This window comes from Hippoglossus stenolepis, chromosome 11, assembly GCF_022539355.2.
Source record: "Hippoglossus stenolepis isolate QCI-W04-F060 chromosome 11, HSTE1.2, whole genome shotgun sequence".
Classification (NCBI taxonomy): Eukaryota; Metazoa; Chordata; class Actinopteri; order Pleuronectiformes; family Pleuronectidae; genus Hippoglossus; species Hippoglossus stenolepis.
This window is the reverse complement of record NC_061493.1, coordinates 19,621,304-19,635,536: the sequence shown is the minus strand read 5'-3', so window position 1 is coordinate 19,635,536 and position 14,233 is coordinate 19,621,304. Positions and strand designations below refer to the sequence as shown.

General features: G+C 41.2%; 1 protein-coding gene across 1 annotated transcript in view; it reads right to left on the bottom strand.

Annotated features, from left to right (window-relative positions):
- Positions 1–5,930: 5,930 nt before the first annotated feature.
- The window catches only part of LOC118117942 (collagen alpha-1(XI) chain), a 77,185-nt gene continuing 68,882 nt past the window's right edge, over positions 5,931–14,233 (bottom strand). The window contains exons 55-67 of the mRNA XM_035170633.2: positions 13,767–13,820; positions 12,072–12,179; positions 11,896–11,949; positions 11,537–11,590; positions 10,813–10,920; positions 10,379–10,432; positions 10,261–10,296; positions 10,085–10,138; positions 9,548–9,806; positions 8,731–8,843; positions 8,516–8,584; positions 7,948–8,181; positions 5,931–7,231 (exon numbers count right to left, since the gene is read on the bottom strand). Of these exons, the coding sequence (XP_035026524.2) occupies positions 7,085–7,231; positions 7,948–8,181; positions 8,516–8,584; positions 8,731–8,843; positions 9,548–9,806; positions 10,085–10,138; positions 10,261–10,296; positions 10,379–10,432; positions 10,813–10,920; positions 11,537–11,590; positions 11,896–11,949; positions 12,072–12,179; positions 13,767–13,820 (1,344 nt within the window). The 3' untranslated portion in view covers positions 5,931–7,084. The remainder of the gene's footprint in view (positions 7,232–7,947; positions 8,182–8,515; positions 8,585–8,730; positions 8,844–9,547; positions 9,807–10,084; positions 10,139–10,260; positions 10,297–10,378; positions 10,433–10,812; positions 10,921–11,536; positions 11,591–11,895; positions 11,950–12,071; positions 12,180–13,766; positions 13,821–14,233) is intronic.

Here is a 14,233-nt window from a genome sequence, read left to right as displayed (position 1 = left end):
GCCAACATGTGCCAAAAAGAAACCAGTAAAAGTTATGTCAATAAAAAATGTACCTATGAAAAATAAAATCTAAATATGAGGTACTAGAAGGTCATGTATACAGAGAACAAATATATGAAAACACAATATTTAATCATGAAATATCAAATCAAAATATGAGGATTAAGTAAAACTTATTTGTACAGAAGCCCGTGAGTGCCAAGAACACAAACCAAGGAAAAAGTATGAGAAATGTTTAACCTTAAAAAAGCCTACTACATGTAAAGAAAATCATTTGTGCCATCATAACTACCACAGATTTGATAGATTTCCATATCTGTTGAAGTCAAAACCTGAGGACAACATCTAAAGCCCCAATTGGCTGTCTGCATTGTGTTGGCAGGGATCCGTCCAATCAGAGCTGCTGCTTCTGTTGTGTGGGTGGGCTTTAATTTCATGTTAATGTGCAGTCATGCTGAATTCTCTTTCTATTCATGTCTATGTGAAATAGGGCGAGACACATTAGCTCCAGGTCAGTCACAACCAAAACAAACAGAAAACCCATTTAACTCCATTGTATTGGGATGGAAACCAAAAAACCTTGACTAACAAAGTAAAATTTAGATACAAATGTACGGTAAGTCTTAAAAAAAATAATATATTATTATATATTATATTATTTGAGTGAACAGACTTCTAAGACCAGAGGAATCTAAAATATAAAACTGAAATCACACAAAGCTTTCAGAGGCTTTTATTTTGTTCCTCTCAGCAAAAAACCAGCTCAATTAATATGACACAATGATTTCAATGCTTAAATATCTAAGATGTGGTTTGAAATAAAGTGAATTCTGCACATTATTCATCAGTTCATTAGAGTTTATTCAGCTTTTTGCTCAAGCTACTTCACTTGAGCTGAGCTTTTACAAAAGACCAGTTTTCTTTCTGAAAATAAACATTCAGACTATAAACCTGTAACTTGTAAACCGGGGCACGTTAGGAATCAATAGGCCTCAACTTCAGCACAGTAGTTTAATCTTTATTTGTTTGAATTTGACAAATGAAACCATAAAAGCTTTTTTCAATGAATATGCAAACAACTAACAGAATATTATTCTGATGAAAACTTAAAACAAATTGATTCAGGTAAGTTCCAGGATCTTTGGGGCATATTTTTCCTCTTCAGGTTTATGAATGTTTATTTGCAATATGAATATTTGCCACAGCCAGAAAGTGTGATTCACACTGAATGAGTCCAAAGAGTGTTACGATTTCACAGAGTTAAGACTCAGTGAAGGGTGAAGATTTCAAGGTAAACGCAGATATTGGGCGCTAAAGGTTTTGAGGAGCACGTAAAAACCTTCCCTAGGTGTTTGTCACCTCCTGAGTTGCAGCTCAACCTACAGACCGTGTTGATAAGCGGGAAAAAAGAGCATTTGAAAAAGAATAACATACTTTACAACACTGATCCTCCCTTCATGCAGTATCTCTGCCCTCCGTCTGTACCTCTGCATCAGTCTCCCACGCACCCGGCGAGACGCCCCTCGCAGTTTGAAAACCTCTGGATGGATGGAGACGTCGGTCTTCTTCTCTGATATGGCCGAACGATTCCTCACCTAGAAACCGCTCCTGACTCGGGGCCTGAGCCACAGGCTTCTGTCCTTGGGTTGTCATTCAGACTTTTCCCAAGATGCTGATGCCTGTGAGCCAAAGTTTGTCCTCGACAGCAGGAGTCACCTTCATCCTCCATCCTCCAGCCGCCCACTTTGATGTAAGAAGCCCTAAAGTCGGTAGATTGTTCTTTTTGTGTTTGTTTAGGTTTAATATATGTGCACTACAAGAGGGTGCAAAGCTCTGGAGGATTAACAAGCTGGGGCACACATGGTTTCAGAGATCCGCTGTGTGGTGTGGTCAGATATTCAGCTTTTTCAGGGCGCTCCAGGCAATACTGGACAGTATGAATTGGAGACGTAAGGGCCAGCGGCGTCCCCAGGCCGTCTTCAGATCAGCAGTCATCAGCAGGTTAGGGTGAAGTGATGGATACACACAGTATTGTTGGAGTGTTTCCCAGTGAAACAGTCTGAAAGGGGAATACTTGAACTCAAGGAGCGTCTTTGAGAGTAGGAGACAGAAGTTTCTTGGCTCACTTGAACAAAGGTTTTTTTTTTGTTATCGTGAGCCGTGACCTGCATTCCTGATCAGCTTCTTCTCCGGCAACAACCGGAGCTTCATCTCGCTTTGTGGCTCATCCCGGCTCAAATTGGCTACGACACATGCTGAGCCCGGAGTATCTCTGTAGTTTAAATGCACTTTAAAGTGCTACAAGAAAATATCAGCAGGGAAAACAATGTTGCTATAAAGGAGACACGAGTCAATACAAATGGTTTCAAGCACTCTTCTCAAAACATCTGAAAAACCATCGAGTTGACTCTACAAGTTACCTTCATCTTCTTTTATCCAGGAACTTGTACACTTGTTTTTTTCTCTTTTGGTTTAGTTACAAACTTTTACCTCCATCATCACCCCGGTACAGACATTTCAAACTTTTGGTATCTGAACAGTTTGCTGACTTTGGAGAAATTCTGGCCTCATCTGTCGTCACAGTACAATTTTCTGTGTTAAAGAAACACAATACGGGTCTAAAGATGTGAGTTGTATGTGGTACAGATAATCCCTGGAGGCCAGTTTTTGATTTCTGACTTTGGACTTCATGAATTAAATGAATTAAACTGTTAGAGATGTATTTTAAAACCATTTCCGTTCATCAACACACAAATCAAAGGGAAATCTTTTTCTCACAGGCAACTATGGAGAAAAATGATAATCATCGCTTACACTATTCTACCTGATCTTGTCTTTTCCTTCTCCATTACGCTTTCAGTTACGGAGGCAGCCATGTTGCACCACCATGTTTCTACAGTAGCCCCGAGTGGACAAACCAAACACTGACACTTGCGAAGGTCTTTTGAGTATTTATGATACCTTAAGGCCACCGTAGATTCTCCTACATGTTGGAAGGCGAGAATGAGGTGACCGGTATTCAGCTGAAACATGCCACTTCACCACTAGATGTCACTAATTCCTACACACTCAACCTTTAAGTAGAAACACCATCTGCAATAAGAAGAAACTGAAAGAAAGTAAGTGTGTTGAAATATATGGGTTTTATTATTTTTTGTGTTGGGTGCATTTGAGTTTCCTCCGATTTAAAACCATCATATTAAAGAGAATCTGAGACTTGAATTGTTCTTGTCCTCTGGCTTAATTCCGGCTGTGATACAGTCCGGCCCCTCGTGACCCGGGAAAGGATTAAATGGGAAGAGAAGGACAGAACAGCGGAGGGAGAATGTAACATTTTCAAAGAATAGAAGAAATAACCTCCTCCTCTCGTTTCTCCTGTTTTGGAATCAGATGTGACTGTAGCCCACGGCAGCTCTTAGATTCTGACAGAGTGTTTTGGGATCAGTTTGGGACGGGCTGGGTTATTGAAGTGGATACGTTCATATATCACAAGCAAGCAGTCGTGCCACCGGCAGCATCTTCTCACTGCTCTCCAGCCTCATTTTCTATCACTTGCTTGGACTCTGCACCACGACAACATGTTGTTCTGCCTTCAACGACGAAAAACCAGGTGGCTGGGTATTAATTTAAAAACGAGACAAAACCGTTGGGCACACAAACTTAGTGATGAGTCATCACCATATGTGCTTTACTGACCGAACATGGCGACAGCATGCAGGTTTAACAAGTACACGCAGAAATCTACCAACAGATGTAATGATTCATACGGTGGAATGGAAACAATTCTACCAGACCTCGTGAAAGTCAAAATGTTTCTCATGTGTAGGTTAAAAAGTATTTTTTATATCTTTATCTTTAATGTGAATAGTTATAGAGAATTTTTTAATTCGATTTTTTAAATACTCCACATAAAACCTACTCCGAGCAATGTAGGGACTGTTAAGTTAGAATTACCTCCTCATAGATATATTCTTCTGCTAACCAGTCAAGTTTTAGTGATATAAGTTTGTCCTCACACACTTAATATATTGAGCGCAGACTTTAAAAGGGATTTAGATTATTTTGTTATATTTTGTCATAATCATCGTATAGTTCTTGTGTTCTGGCAAACAAGTTCTGTAAGGTCGCAGTGACCTTGACCTTTGACCACCAAATTTCTATTCGTTCATCCTTGATTGATATTTCTGCCAAATTAGACCGACAGGCGGACGTCTATACGTACATTTACAGTATTTTTGGACGGAAAGACGGAGAACTCAAACAACTGCAGCCTTGCTGTCGCTACAAATCACCCCTCCTACAAACTATACCTTCTCAAACCACGCCGAATATCATAACCACTTTTCTATAAGCATCATCCTAAACCACGAAACAGTTTGAAGCTGGACTTCCTGATCCCGTTTGTCCTTTCATGTTTGTTTCCCCCGGCTGCAGCTGGATCCTCTCACAGCTGTCACCGGTGTGGAGGCAGAAAAAGTGAACCGGATTAGTTGGAACCGGCAGAACTACTGAGACAAACTGTTTGTTTTGAAGATGAGTCAAATGGTGGCGTCACCCTGCGTCAAATGTCATGAACACAACATTAACTTCGTGTTTATGAGTCGCCCGTCGTCATCCTTTGCTTCCAAATCACCTCTTCCAAAAGACACACACCGCTCCAAGGATCTCCTGACAAGTTGACATTAGGCAAGGGTACATAAATATTTAATGGTGGGCAATGGTCTGTTGTTGCTTTTGACACTGTAATAACATTTTATTAGAGCATAAAGTCTGCCATCACATGTTTTATGTACTTGGCAAACCAGAGAGGATGTGTCGAGTGACACTGTTAATCAAGCGGTGGTCAGAGACGTTTGGAAACTAAAGAGCTTTTTTGCGTTGACAGAGTCGTGTCATTGTCGACAACAACAACAACAACAACAACAACAAAATGGTTGAAAGGCAAAACTCAGCTTGCAAAAATAATAACAGGCTACAGCTCACTTATCTGCCGACCGAAAACAAAACGATTAACCAAACCTAAAATCAAACCGTAGAACCGCGGATGCAGCTTTTACAGATAAAATCCTTCACATCTTATTGCTTTAACCGTTTTCAACGTGATGGAAAGTCATACTTCATTTATTTTGTGAAGATCGGATGGTTTGCATGCTTCCCTATCAAAGTATCTACTTAAGTGCTTTTGGTGGATAGACATACAGAAGTGAATGGTGCTGTCTGCTGCTCAACACTCACACACAACACAACCTTTTTGACTGCAGCCCCTTAACGCTCCTTCACAGAACATCGACAATGTGAACGTGGAGATAATTAGTTTGAAAAACGTCACTTTTTAAGCGACGGTAGCACTTTGGAGGGAGTTTGTGTGACATGTGGTTTGATTAAAGTGCAATTAGGAAGCGTCACAGCCTGGGGAGTGTTGTCACGCAGTGTCGACACACAGACACGATTAACCGTCATCATAAACTGGCTGAATACATCCGTTATAGTGATGTGATTCCCCTCACTATTCAGATGAAGGATCGGGTGTAAGTGAATGCAAACCATTGTGCATTGGGCAAAGCACCAAAAATTTATTTCAGTTGTACATAGGTTGTAAACATAGTGTAATTACACAGGTTTGAAAGCGGCTCTGGAGTCTATGCTGGCATCGCTGTGAGCTCAGGAGGCGGAGATGCACACAGATCTTGATCAAAGTCAAATCTGAGTCAGGGGGGGGGGAGGAGAGTGGAGGAGATCACAGCCCCTGGGCTCAGCACAATCACTCACAGGAGCCCAAACACTTGGAAGTGCTAATCTTCCTAATCTTAAATTATCATGGCGAAGGAAGGTAATATGTAGAAGGCGGCGGCGGCGGAGGCGATGGCGGCGCAGAATCACAAAAAGAGCACGAATCATTTCTACACCAACAATACAGACGTTCAACCCGACATGTTTCAGAATCCAGTTTTAATATTTTTGGAATGAACAATTCAAGGCACATGAAAACAATTTGATCATAGTTACAAAGAAGAAAAATCACAAACTGGATGAATTTAACTACACAAAAATGTTTTTATCTTTGTTTGTTAGTCACCACAAATAATGTTCCAACCTGATTTTGTTTCCAAGATATAAGGACGAGGGATGAGGAGCCAAATACGTCCACATTTTGAAAAGAAACGGAGGTAAAACATCAGGGTGAGTAAAGTCTGTCTGGAAGAATAAGCCCTTTCTTACAATATTTATATTACTATCTCATCTTATTATTATGGCTTAATTTCCTAATGGACATACCGACTGGTATGACATGAAAAAAAAGACAAAAATGATTTTAGAGTTAAGTGTCGTGTTCCAGTTTTGTTTGTTATCATACAAGTCAAATAATGAAAGTTATATTATTTACAAAAGGATTATTTTATACTTACAAATAAAAGCTTTTGTCAAAATTACGTCATGAATGTACGATTTCTCCCAAATTTGTTCTTAACAAACATCAAATATATTTATCGATTTTTCTAATATAGTTAACCAAATATTTATTTAAACTTAAAAGAGCTGGGGCACATGCAAGTGTTTTAGGAGTGGATTCGGAAAGGAACAATATTGTACAAAATAATAATAATAATTACAGTTTTATCAAAAGCACTTTTTTGTAGCACCTGGAGCGTTTTGTGATTCTGCACAAAAGCACCTCTGTGGTTGTATTCAGAGCAGCACCTGGAGCATCCAGAGAGGGAGGCGTGGTGGGAGGGGAAGGACGAGGGAGGACGGGGCTTGGGGTGAGTGGATCCTCTCTCTGTTGCTGAAAGTGCGCCACTGTCCGCCACGGCATCAAATGCCCTTTTCCTGATGTCACTCAAAGTCATGTGATTCTGGCCCTACAAGGGCGAGGAGCAGTTTCCCCTGGTCAGCGCTTTCATGACAGGGCCTGGGAGGGGGAGGGGGGGGCACACTTCTTCTCCGGGCTTGAGTGGATCTTCTCGGCAACAAAAGAAAAACACAGGTTTTTTGCTTCGCGGGGAGAGAAGGTAAAAATGGATGTCGGATCTCAGCATGTGGGTGTTGATGTGACCCTGTCCTTCAGCGGGAGTAGGGGGCGTGTCTAGCCGAGGAAACACACGGGGCCGACCTCGAAGCCAAACCTCTGGTTGGATTCCCCAAAGTCATTCAGCATGACGTCAATGATGGGCAACTGGTCGATGCGAGGAGTGTTGATCTCCATCACTGACCTCGAGTAGCCCTGCTTCAGCTGCGGACACGAAGGACACATGAGAACACAGGTATTTAGTGAAGTGGTCCAGGAATGTTTTAGGGAACATGTTGCATAGAACATATTTTACAATGATCCAGCCATGACCTTGATAAAAAAAAGCAGGTACAGAAAAACGGATGGATCTAAAGACAGGTCTTAATTTCTTGTGTTTGGAATGAGTAGGAATTGGGCACTGGAAAACTGTGATTCACTTTTTAAACATTTTAAAGTATGTGTCAGTTAAAATAAATTAAAGGCGACACATCTTTCTTTCTTAATTTTTGTAAAATGTAAAAATGTTTCCCTAAACACCATTAAATGAACAAAAAACGACATATTTCATTTTCCATTCGGGCTGCAAATATATTTATTCAATTTCTGTATTTTAGTGAGTGATTAATTTACTGACCAAGACCAAAATTTCTGAATTTGTAAAGTGTGAATATTTGGTATTTTTGTTTAAAAAATGCAATGAATCAATCGGTTTTAATCATCTCAGACTCACTTTTCAAATTACAAACCATTAAATTGAGCATCAAACTGGTTCAGCTGGTACTAAAAGCCCAGATTCTTCCATTCGATTTTTTGTGTCTCTACGTGTATGAACGATATTTTGTGACATTTTTCTACATATTTGTGAGGATTAATGGGATTTCACAGGATACAGAGACAAAGTTTAACTGCAGACAGAACGTTAGGAAATCAGTGTTTACCGAGCAGCCGTCCGTCAGCGGCTTGATGAAGGGATTATTGTCGTACGACATCTCCTCATCGTTGGAGCCCAGGAAGCGCAGCGCCTTGTCATAGTTGTCAGCGCCGGCGTCGTACCAGGCCACGGACTGATGGCAAATGTAAGTGAAGTTCTGCCGTGCGGAGGAGCTGAGCAGCTTCAGGAAGGTCATCTGCACCGTGTTGATGGTGTTTTCTCCCACGTCCACGTAGTTCAACTAGGGACGGATAAAAAAAAGACGGTAAAAAGAAGAAAAAGAAAGGGAGACAAGTTGTAAAGAAAGAAGCAGATAGAGGATAAATGAGAGGATGCAGAGAGGAAAGGTTAAAAGAAAGGTCAGAGTGAAGGAAAGAGGAATGAAGACAGGATGAAAAGGGTAAAGGAAGGAGAAGTATGACGGAGGAGGAGGAGAGGGATCAGTGGGAGAGAGTTACTGTAAATGAGACTAAGTGATGAAGCAGAAAAATGGAAAAACGTATCTAAAGTGGACGTGAGAGCGTCGGCTGGGAGGTAATGAAAAAGAAAATAAGAAGTCGTCGGGGTTCACTCACAATTTTTCCACGTTTAAATTCACTGAACCATGAACCTGGAGACTCCTTGGGCCAGTTGGATATTCTGACCTACAACACAGAGCAAAAAACTTGAATTCCTGACAGTTACCGTGCAGAGATCTTTAAACTTTTCACAAGAATTCAGAGAGCAAAGAACAGTAAATCAGAAATATTGGTTCTGTTTTAATCAGGTGCCGACGGAGCCTTTTACTCACTCCTGTGGATTTCTTATCTGGGTAGATGCACGTTTCTCCTCCTGCTGTGAAGTTGCAGAGCACTTTGATGGCGTCTCCTATGCAGCCCTGGTTTGGATCGATCCAGTATTCGCCTGGGAGAGAAGACGCAGCCATGAGACGCGGACAAAAGGCGGAAAGTTGAGGCTGCTGCTGTTCAATTCTCACAGCGTCGTCCTTGACAAGATTGCTCTACTTTTTAAAAAATAGACTGGTGTGTTATGTATTTCAGGTTTGACACAAACCATGAGGGAGAGTGTGAACAGTTGAGGCTCCAACTTTGGTTAAGAGCCGTTGTTGATTAATCGTTTAGTTGATTGTTATTGAGATCATCAACTATCTGTATTCTGGGTCATGACGATATGTTCCGTCACATGGAAGATGATATAAAACACACGTTTAGACACAGGTCACCTTCATCCTGAGATTGTTCCTCGTGCAGAACCGAAGACTTTCCCTGAAATTTATGTGCATGTAAGGAAATAAACGAGCTGTGGTGCCTCGTGAGTTATGTCCCTTTCCACATATAGACGATATATTATAAACTCTGCACTGGGTCGATTTGGTTCTTGAATAACGACCATTGACCCAGCGCTGTATTAAAGCGTCCCGACTGAAAATCATTGTCTCTTGTGTCTGAATTCAACCTTTTCCATCATCTCCAAGAAATAACTGACCGTCATTGATTGAAATACGATTAATTAGCCGCTGTTTTGAGTTGATAAACCATTTGCTACATGCCAAACAAGCTGGACATTGAGAGGACACTGGTTAGAGGTGGTGATGGTCGCCATTTTACCGTCTGGGAAGTCGGGCTGACTGAGGTGCAGGTCGTTGCAGGTCCTGGCAGGATTGTCCTGGGTGCCCATTGGGAACTTCATGCGCTCGATGTCTTGCTTGAGGTTGTTGAGGGATCCAAAGACGTCCTCCATTCCCTCCATGCCCACGTCCACGCCGTAGTCAGACATCGCCTCGTCTCCCTGTATGTCAGCCTGTCGCCTCGTCCTTCTGGAAGAGTGCTGCATGGGCAGCGGCTGGATGAGGTCACCAGGTGGACCCTGAAGCGCAAAGGTGAAAGGTCAAGATTATTCATAGAGATGGTTTTCTGTGCATGACTCGTCTTTGACATTTTCACGATCAGTTATTCTGCCAATTATTTTCTTACAAAATCAATTACTAGACACTATAAAAATATAGATTTACATCATATAGGTGTTGATTCGTTATTGTTAATAATTCATGATTGATGATGATTTATCATTTATTATTATTTATTAGGTATTTTCTGATCATATTATCATTGTTAGACGTTAAGATGATTGAACAGGAAACCTACTGGAGGTCCGGGAGCTCCAATCAGTCCAGTGTCTCCCTTCTGACCAGTTGAACCCTGACAAAATAAAACACATATATATCAAATATCATTGACACAATCATAAAGGTAAACGGATTCTTACACACATTTCCAGATGAATGATGCAAAACACTGAAAATGATAGAAAGACGACTTACGGATGATCCCTTTGATCCCTTCTGTCCTTGAGAGCCCTGTTGACAAAGTAACATGAACACGTGAGGAACAGCCGCGATGCAACACAAACACGTTTAACTGGGAGGAAGTGGAACTTACAGCGATACCAGGGGGACCAGGAGGACCGAGAGGACCATGGAGACCACCGAGACCCTGATAGCACATAATAGAGTCAGAATCCAGCAAAGGGAGATTTCGTTTTAAGATGGTATTTGATCGATGTGTTTGTCCAAAATGTCTTTGAGTTTGATCAGGACAATAAGGTTGAATATGATACACAAGTACATTTTAAATATTTATATACAGTACGTAACAATAGGGTGCAAATGATGAAAATAACCAAATACACAGACTGACTGCATTACATAAAAACTCTTTAAACATGTGATGAGAGCACTTTGCCCTTTACATGTTATATTTGAATTGTTTGTAGAATAAAGATATCTTCATGTCATCGTATTAATAAACTGAGCCCTGTTCATAGTTTTCCATGACAACAGTATATACTACATGAGACACAGAGATTGACTTACAGAATCACCCTTGCCACCTGAAAGACCCTGAGGTCCAGGCAGACCTCTGTCTCCCTTCTCTCCGGACTCACCAGGGGGTCCGATCAGACCAATTAAACCTGGATGACCCTGGAGAAAGAAGAGAAAGCGAAAAAAAGTGAGACAAAAAACAGCAGAGAAACAAAAAGCAGACACCAAAACAATATTTTCCAATTATCCATCTGACAGAAAGCAATTTTCAAATCCACGGAATGTAATTTTTGCTCATTTATCACCAGTGGAAAGTAAAAGCCATTTAACTTTAGTAAAACTAAAATGCTAATTCACCTCCGGCTTTATGCACAACGCCACACGACCTCACACACAGTCTTATTTCTGCCTATAAATAATTAGAGTGTTTATGGTGGTCGTCATATTTAACAATAGTGGTCTGTCGCGGCACCTGCTGCTGTGCAGAGTTATGGCCATCTGCGTCTGACTACTGCATGCTGGCATTTAACCAATGACCATTACAAAGATGATATTATTGGACTTATACATATTCATCCACTGCATCAAATGGCCGTGTGAGAAACTCCTCACAGAGCCGAGGCTTTCATCGTCGCACTGGGAGCGAGTGAACAAAGAGATAGAGGCAACAGGCCCGGACGTTTGCTCACTTTGGAGGCTTCAGATAAGGTGCATACGCAGATATGGGAAATACACAGTGAAGCAATTTGAGATTAGCATCATAATAACATCTTGCCTTCTCTCCCTTGTGTCCAGAGTCACCTTTCATACCGGGAAGTCCAGGGGGTCCCTGTGGAGAGAGGGGATCGGGTCGTCAAGCTGAGCTCACAGTGATATGACTTTGCATTATTTTTTACAGGGCAGAGCAGAGCTGAGCATTCAGGTCGACTCGTCTGCATCTATCCTGCAGAGCGACTGAAACAACAGCTGTAAACAACGCAGCATGTAGCAGACAGACATCCTCTAATAAGGAGTGGGCAGGTACAGTATTTTACATTCAGCACATTTCTTGACTTTTACAGTAACGAGCTTCATGCAATGAGTCGATGCAGGTTTGACAGGTTTCTAGTTGGGAGGTGGAAGGAAACGTCTTACGAGAGGTCCAGGAAGGCCGTCCTGACCAGAAGCACCGGGGAGGCCTTGCTCACCCTGAAAAAAGGGAGAAACTAATTACAGTACAGGCTTAATAACATCATTAGAAAACTATTTTGCATTTAAAACCAATTCTTCCATCAATTATAATCTGGATTTTCTGATGACAATCTACTCACAACAGGGCCAGGGATTCCACGGAGTCCCTCAGGACCAGACTTTCCATTGGGACCCTGAGGTCCCACAGGTCCGGTTTTCCCAACTTGTCCCTCTGCTCCAGCTTCGCCCTGTTAAACAAAGGGATGGTGTCAGAAAATCTAAATGACTTCCCTTTTCATTGTCGCTAGAATTCCCTTCTATAAATATTTATCTTATATTTAATGTTTGTCATCAGTATTTGTTGTGTGTGTCCTTGCCGTAAAAACAATAAAAGGCATCTTTGCTCCACAGCGCTACTAGTGGTCAAAAACTCCAAATCATTCCTTTAATACAGGAATAACAATAGAATTGGTAATGCCAGAAACGTCCCATGATGCCTGAACCACACATGTCACAGTAAATGTCAAATACGTCTGACGGTAATTAATAATCAAAGCAATCTTATATTCGGAAGTCACATTGTTTGATTTCATGGTTTTCTCTGACAAAACCTCAGATTAGATGGATTCAAGGATTTGTACCATCTGCACAGATCAAATGTTACCAGAACTCTTCTTCTGTCTCTGAGCAGGAACAGCAGGTTTTTCTTTTTTCCATGTATTGAATTTCCACAGATGTCATATCAACTCGGAGATAAGGACGGGATTAAATTGTTCTGACAACCAATTAGGCCTGGATGTGACACTCAGGAATCACCACCCAGACTTTGTCTTGTCTCCATCACGTCAACTCTAATCCTCAATGTGGATAGAATGAGTGTCATCGTGTGTGTGTGTGTGTGTGTGTGTGTGTGTGTGTGTGTGTGTGTGTGTGTGTGTGTGTGTGTGTGTGTGTGTGTGTGTGTGTGTGTGTGTGTGTGTGTGTGTGTGTGTCTCTCACAGTGTGTATTTGTGTAAAAGAGAATAAAGACATGGAGAAACAACAGAAGAGGCCGTGTCTGATATTCGTCAGGTTTCTGTCTGTGCGTTGCTTTGAACCGTCTGATTTGGAGACAGTTTCTTTTAAGCCTCACAAACACAGCTTCTATTTGATGCTTCTTCAACTGTGTACACACATGGATTTTTAACAAAGAAATCGAACACGCTGCAAACTTCAACAAACACCATTGTTGCTTATTTGAGATTAAACGTCCATGAACATCTGTCTGAGCCGGAATGTAGGAGAACGGGTTTGAACCAATGTTGTTCTGCTCTCTAGGTTATCAACTTGAAATCTATTACAACATTTTGTTGTGTATTTATCTATATATTTGTAACAATATAAGCAGCCATTTAGGGTTATTTAAGTAAAGAGTAACTACTGCTGAATGCTTTATGTTGAAATGTATTAATGGATTTACAGCACTAAATCTGTAATCTCCCCCAAACAAATCCGACAATATTTCTTGGAAATAAATACATTCCAAGACGGATTTCTTGGTAAATAGCAATATCCTTAAAAAACAAAAATCAATTCCTGGAAAAGTTCAATGTCCATAATGTTTATTGTTGAACTGTCGATGCCTGTGCACAAATTTCTCTTATGTATTAGATGACTTTCAGGTTCAGTAGATCTGAATGACCGGACCTCTGTGGGTTTATCTCTGTGAGAGACCCCAGTACACACCGTGATGTGAGATGTTGTCATTGTTGCTGCATTTCTTTGCTTCATTATATTTATCCTACTTTGATCCCAGCAAGAATTAGAATCACATTGTAATTAGGTCAGTGACTTACCTTGGATCCCTTCTCTCCCTGTTTGCCCTCCTGACCCGTTTTTCCTACAGGTCCCTTAAAAAGAACGACAACAAAGCCATTAAAACTCATACATGAATTCTTTGAAATAAACAAACACATCATTGAAAAGTAACACAGCAATTCACTGTTCAACCTTTTCCGACCTACTGAAAACAACACAACACAGGTCATTATTGAACCTGACGTGCAGGAGTTCCGTGCACACTCTGACTGTCCAGCTGAATAGTCTCTGACCTTCAGTCTTTGCAAAGAGAGAAGGTTACGCGGGGCCACACGACATCAGCGCGGGCAAATTGCCCTACATCGCAAACACACTGGGCTAAAAGCACATCAGCATTTTCACCAAACAGCCTCTGGTCAGAACCTTGAAAGTAGGCTGTCATTTGCCATTAGACACCATAATCAAACAGACCAAACAAAAGCCGTCCGTCTTCAATGTAGGTTAT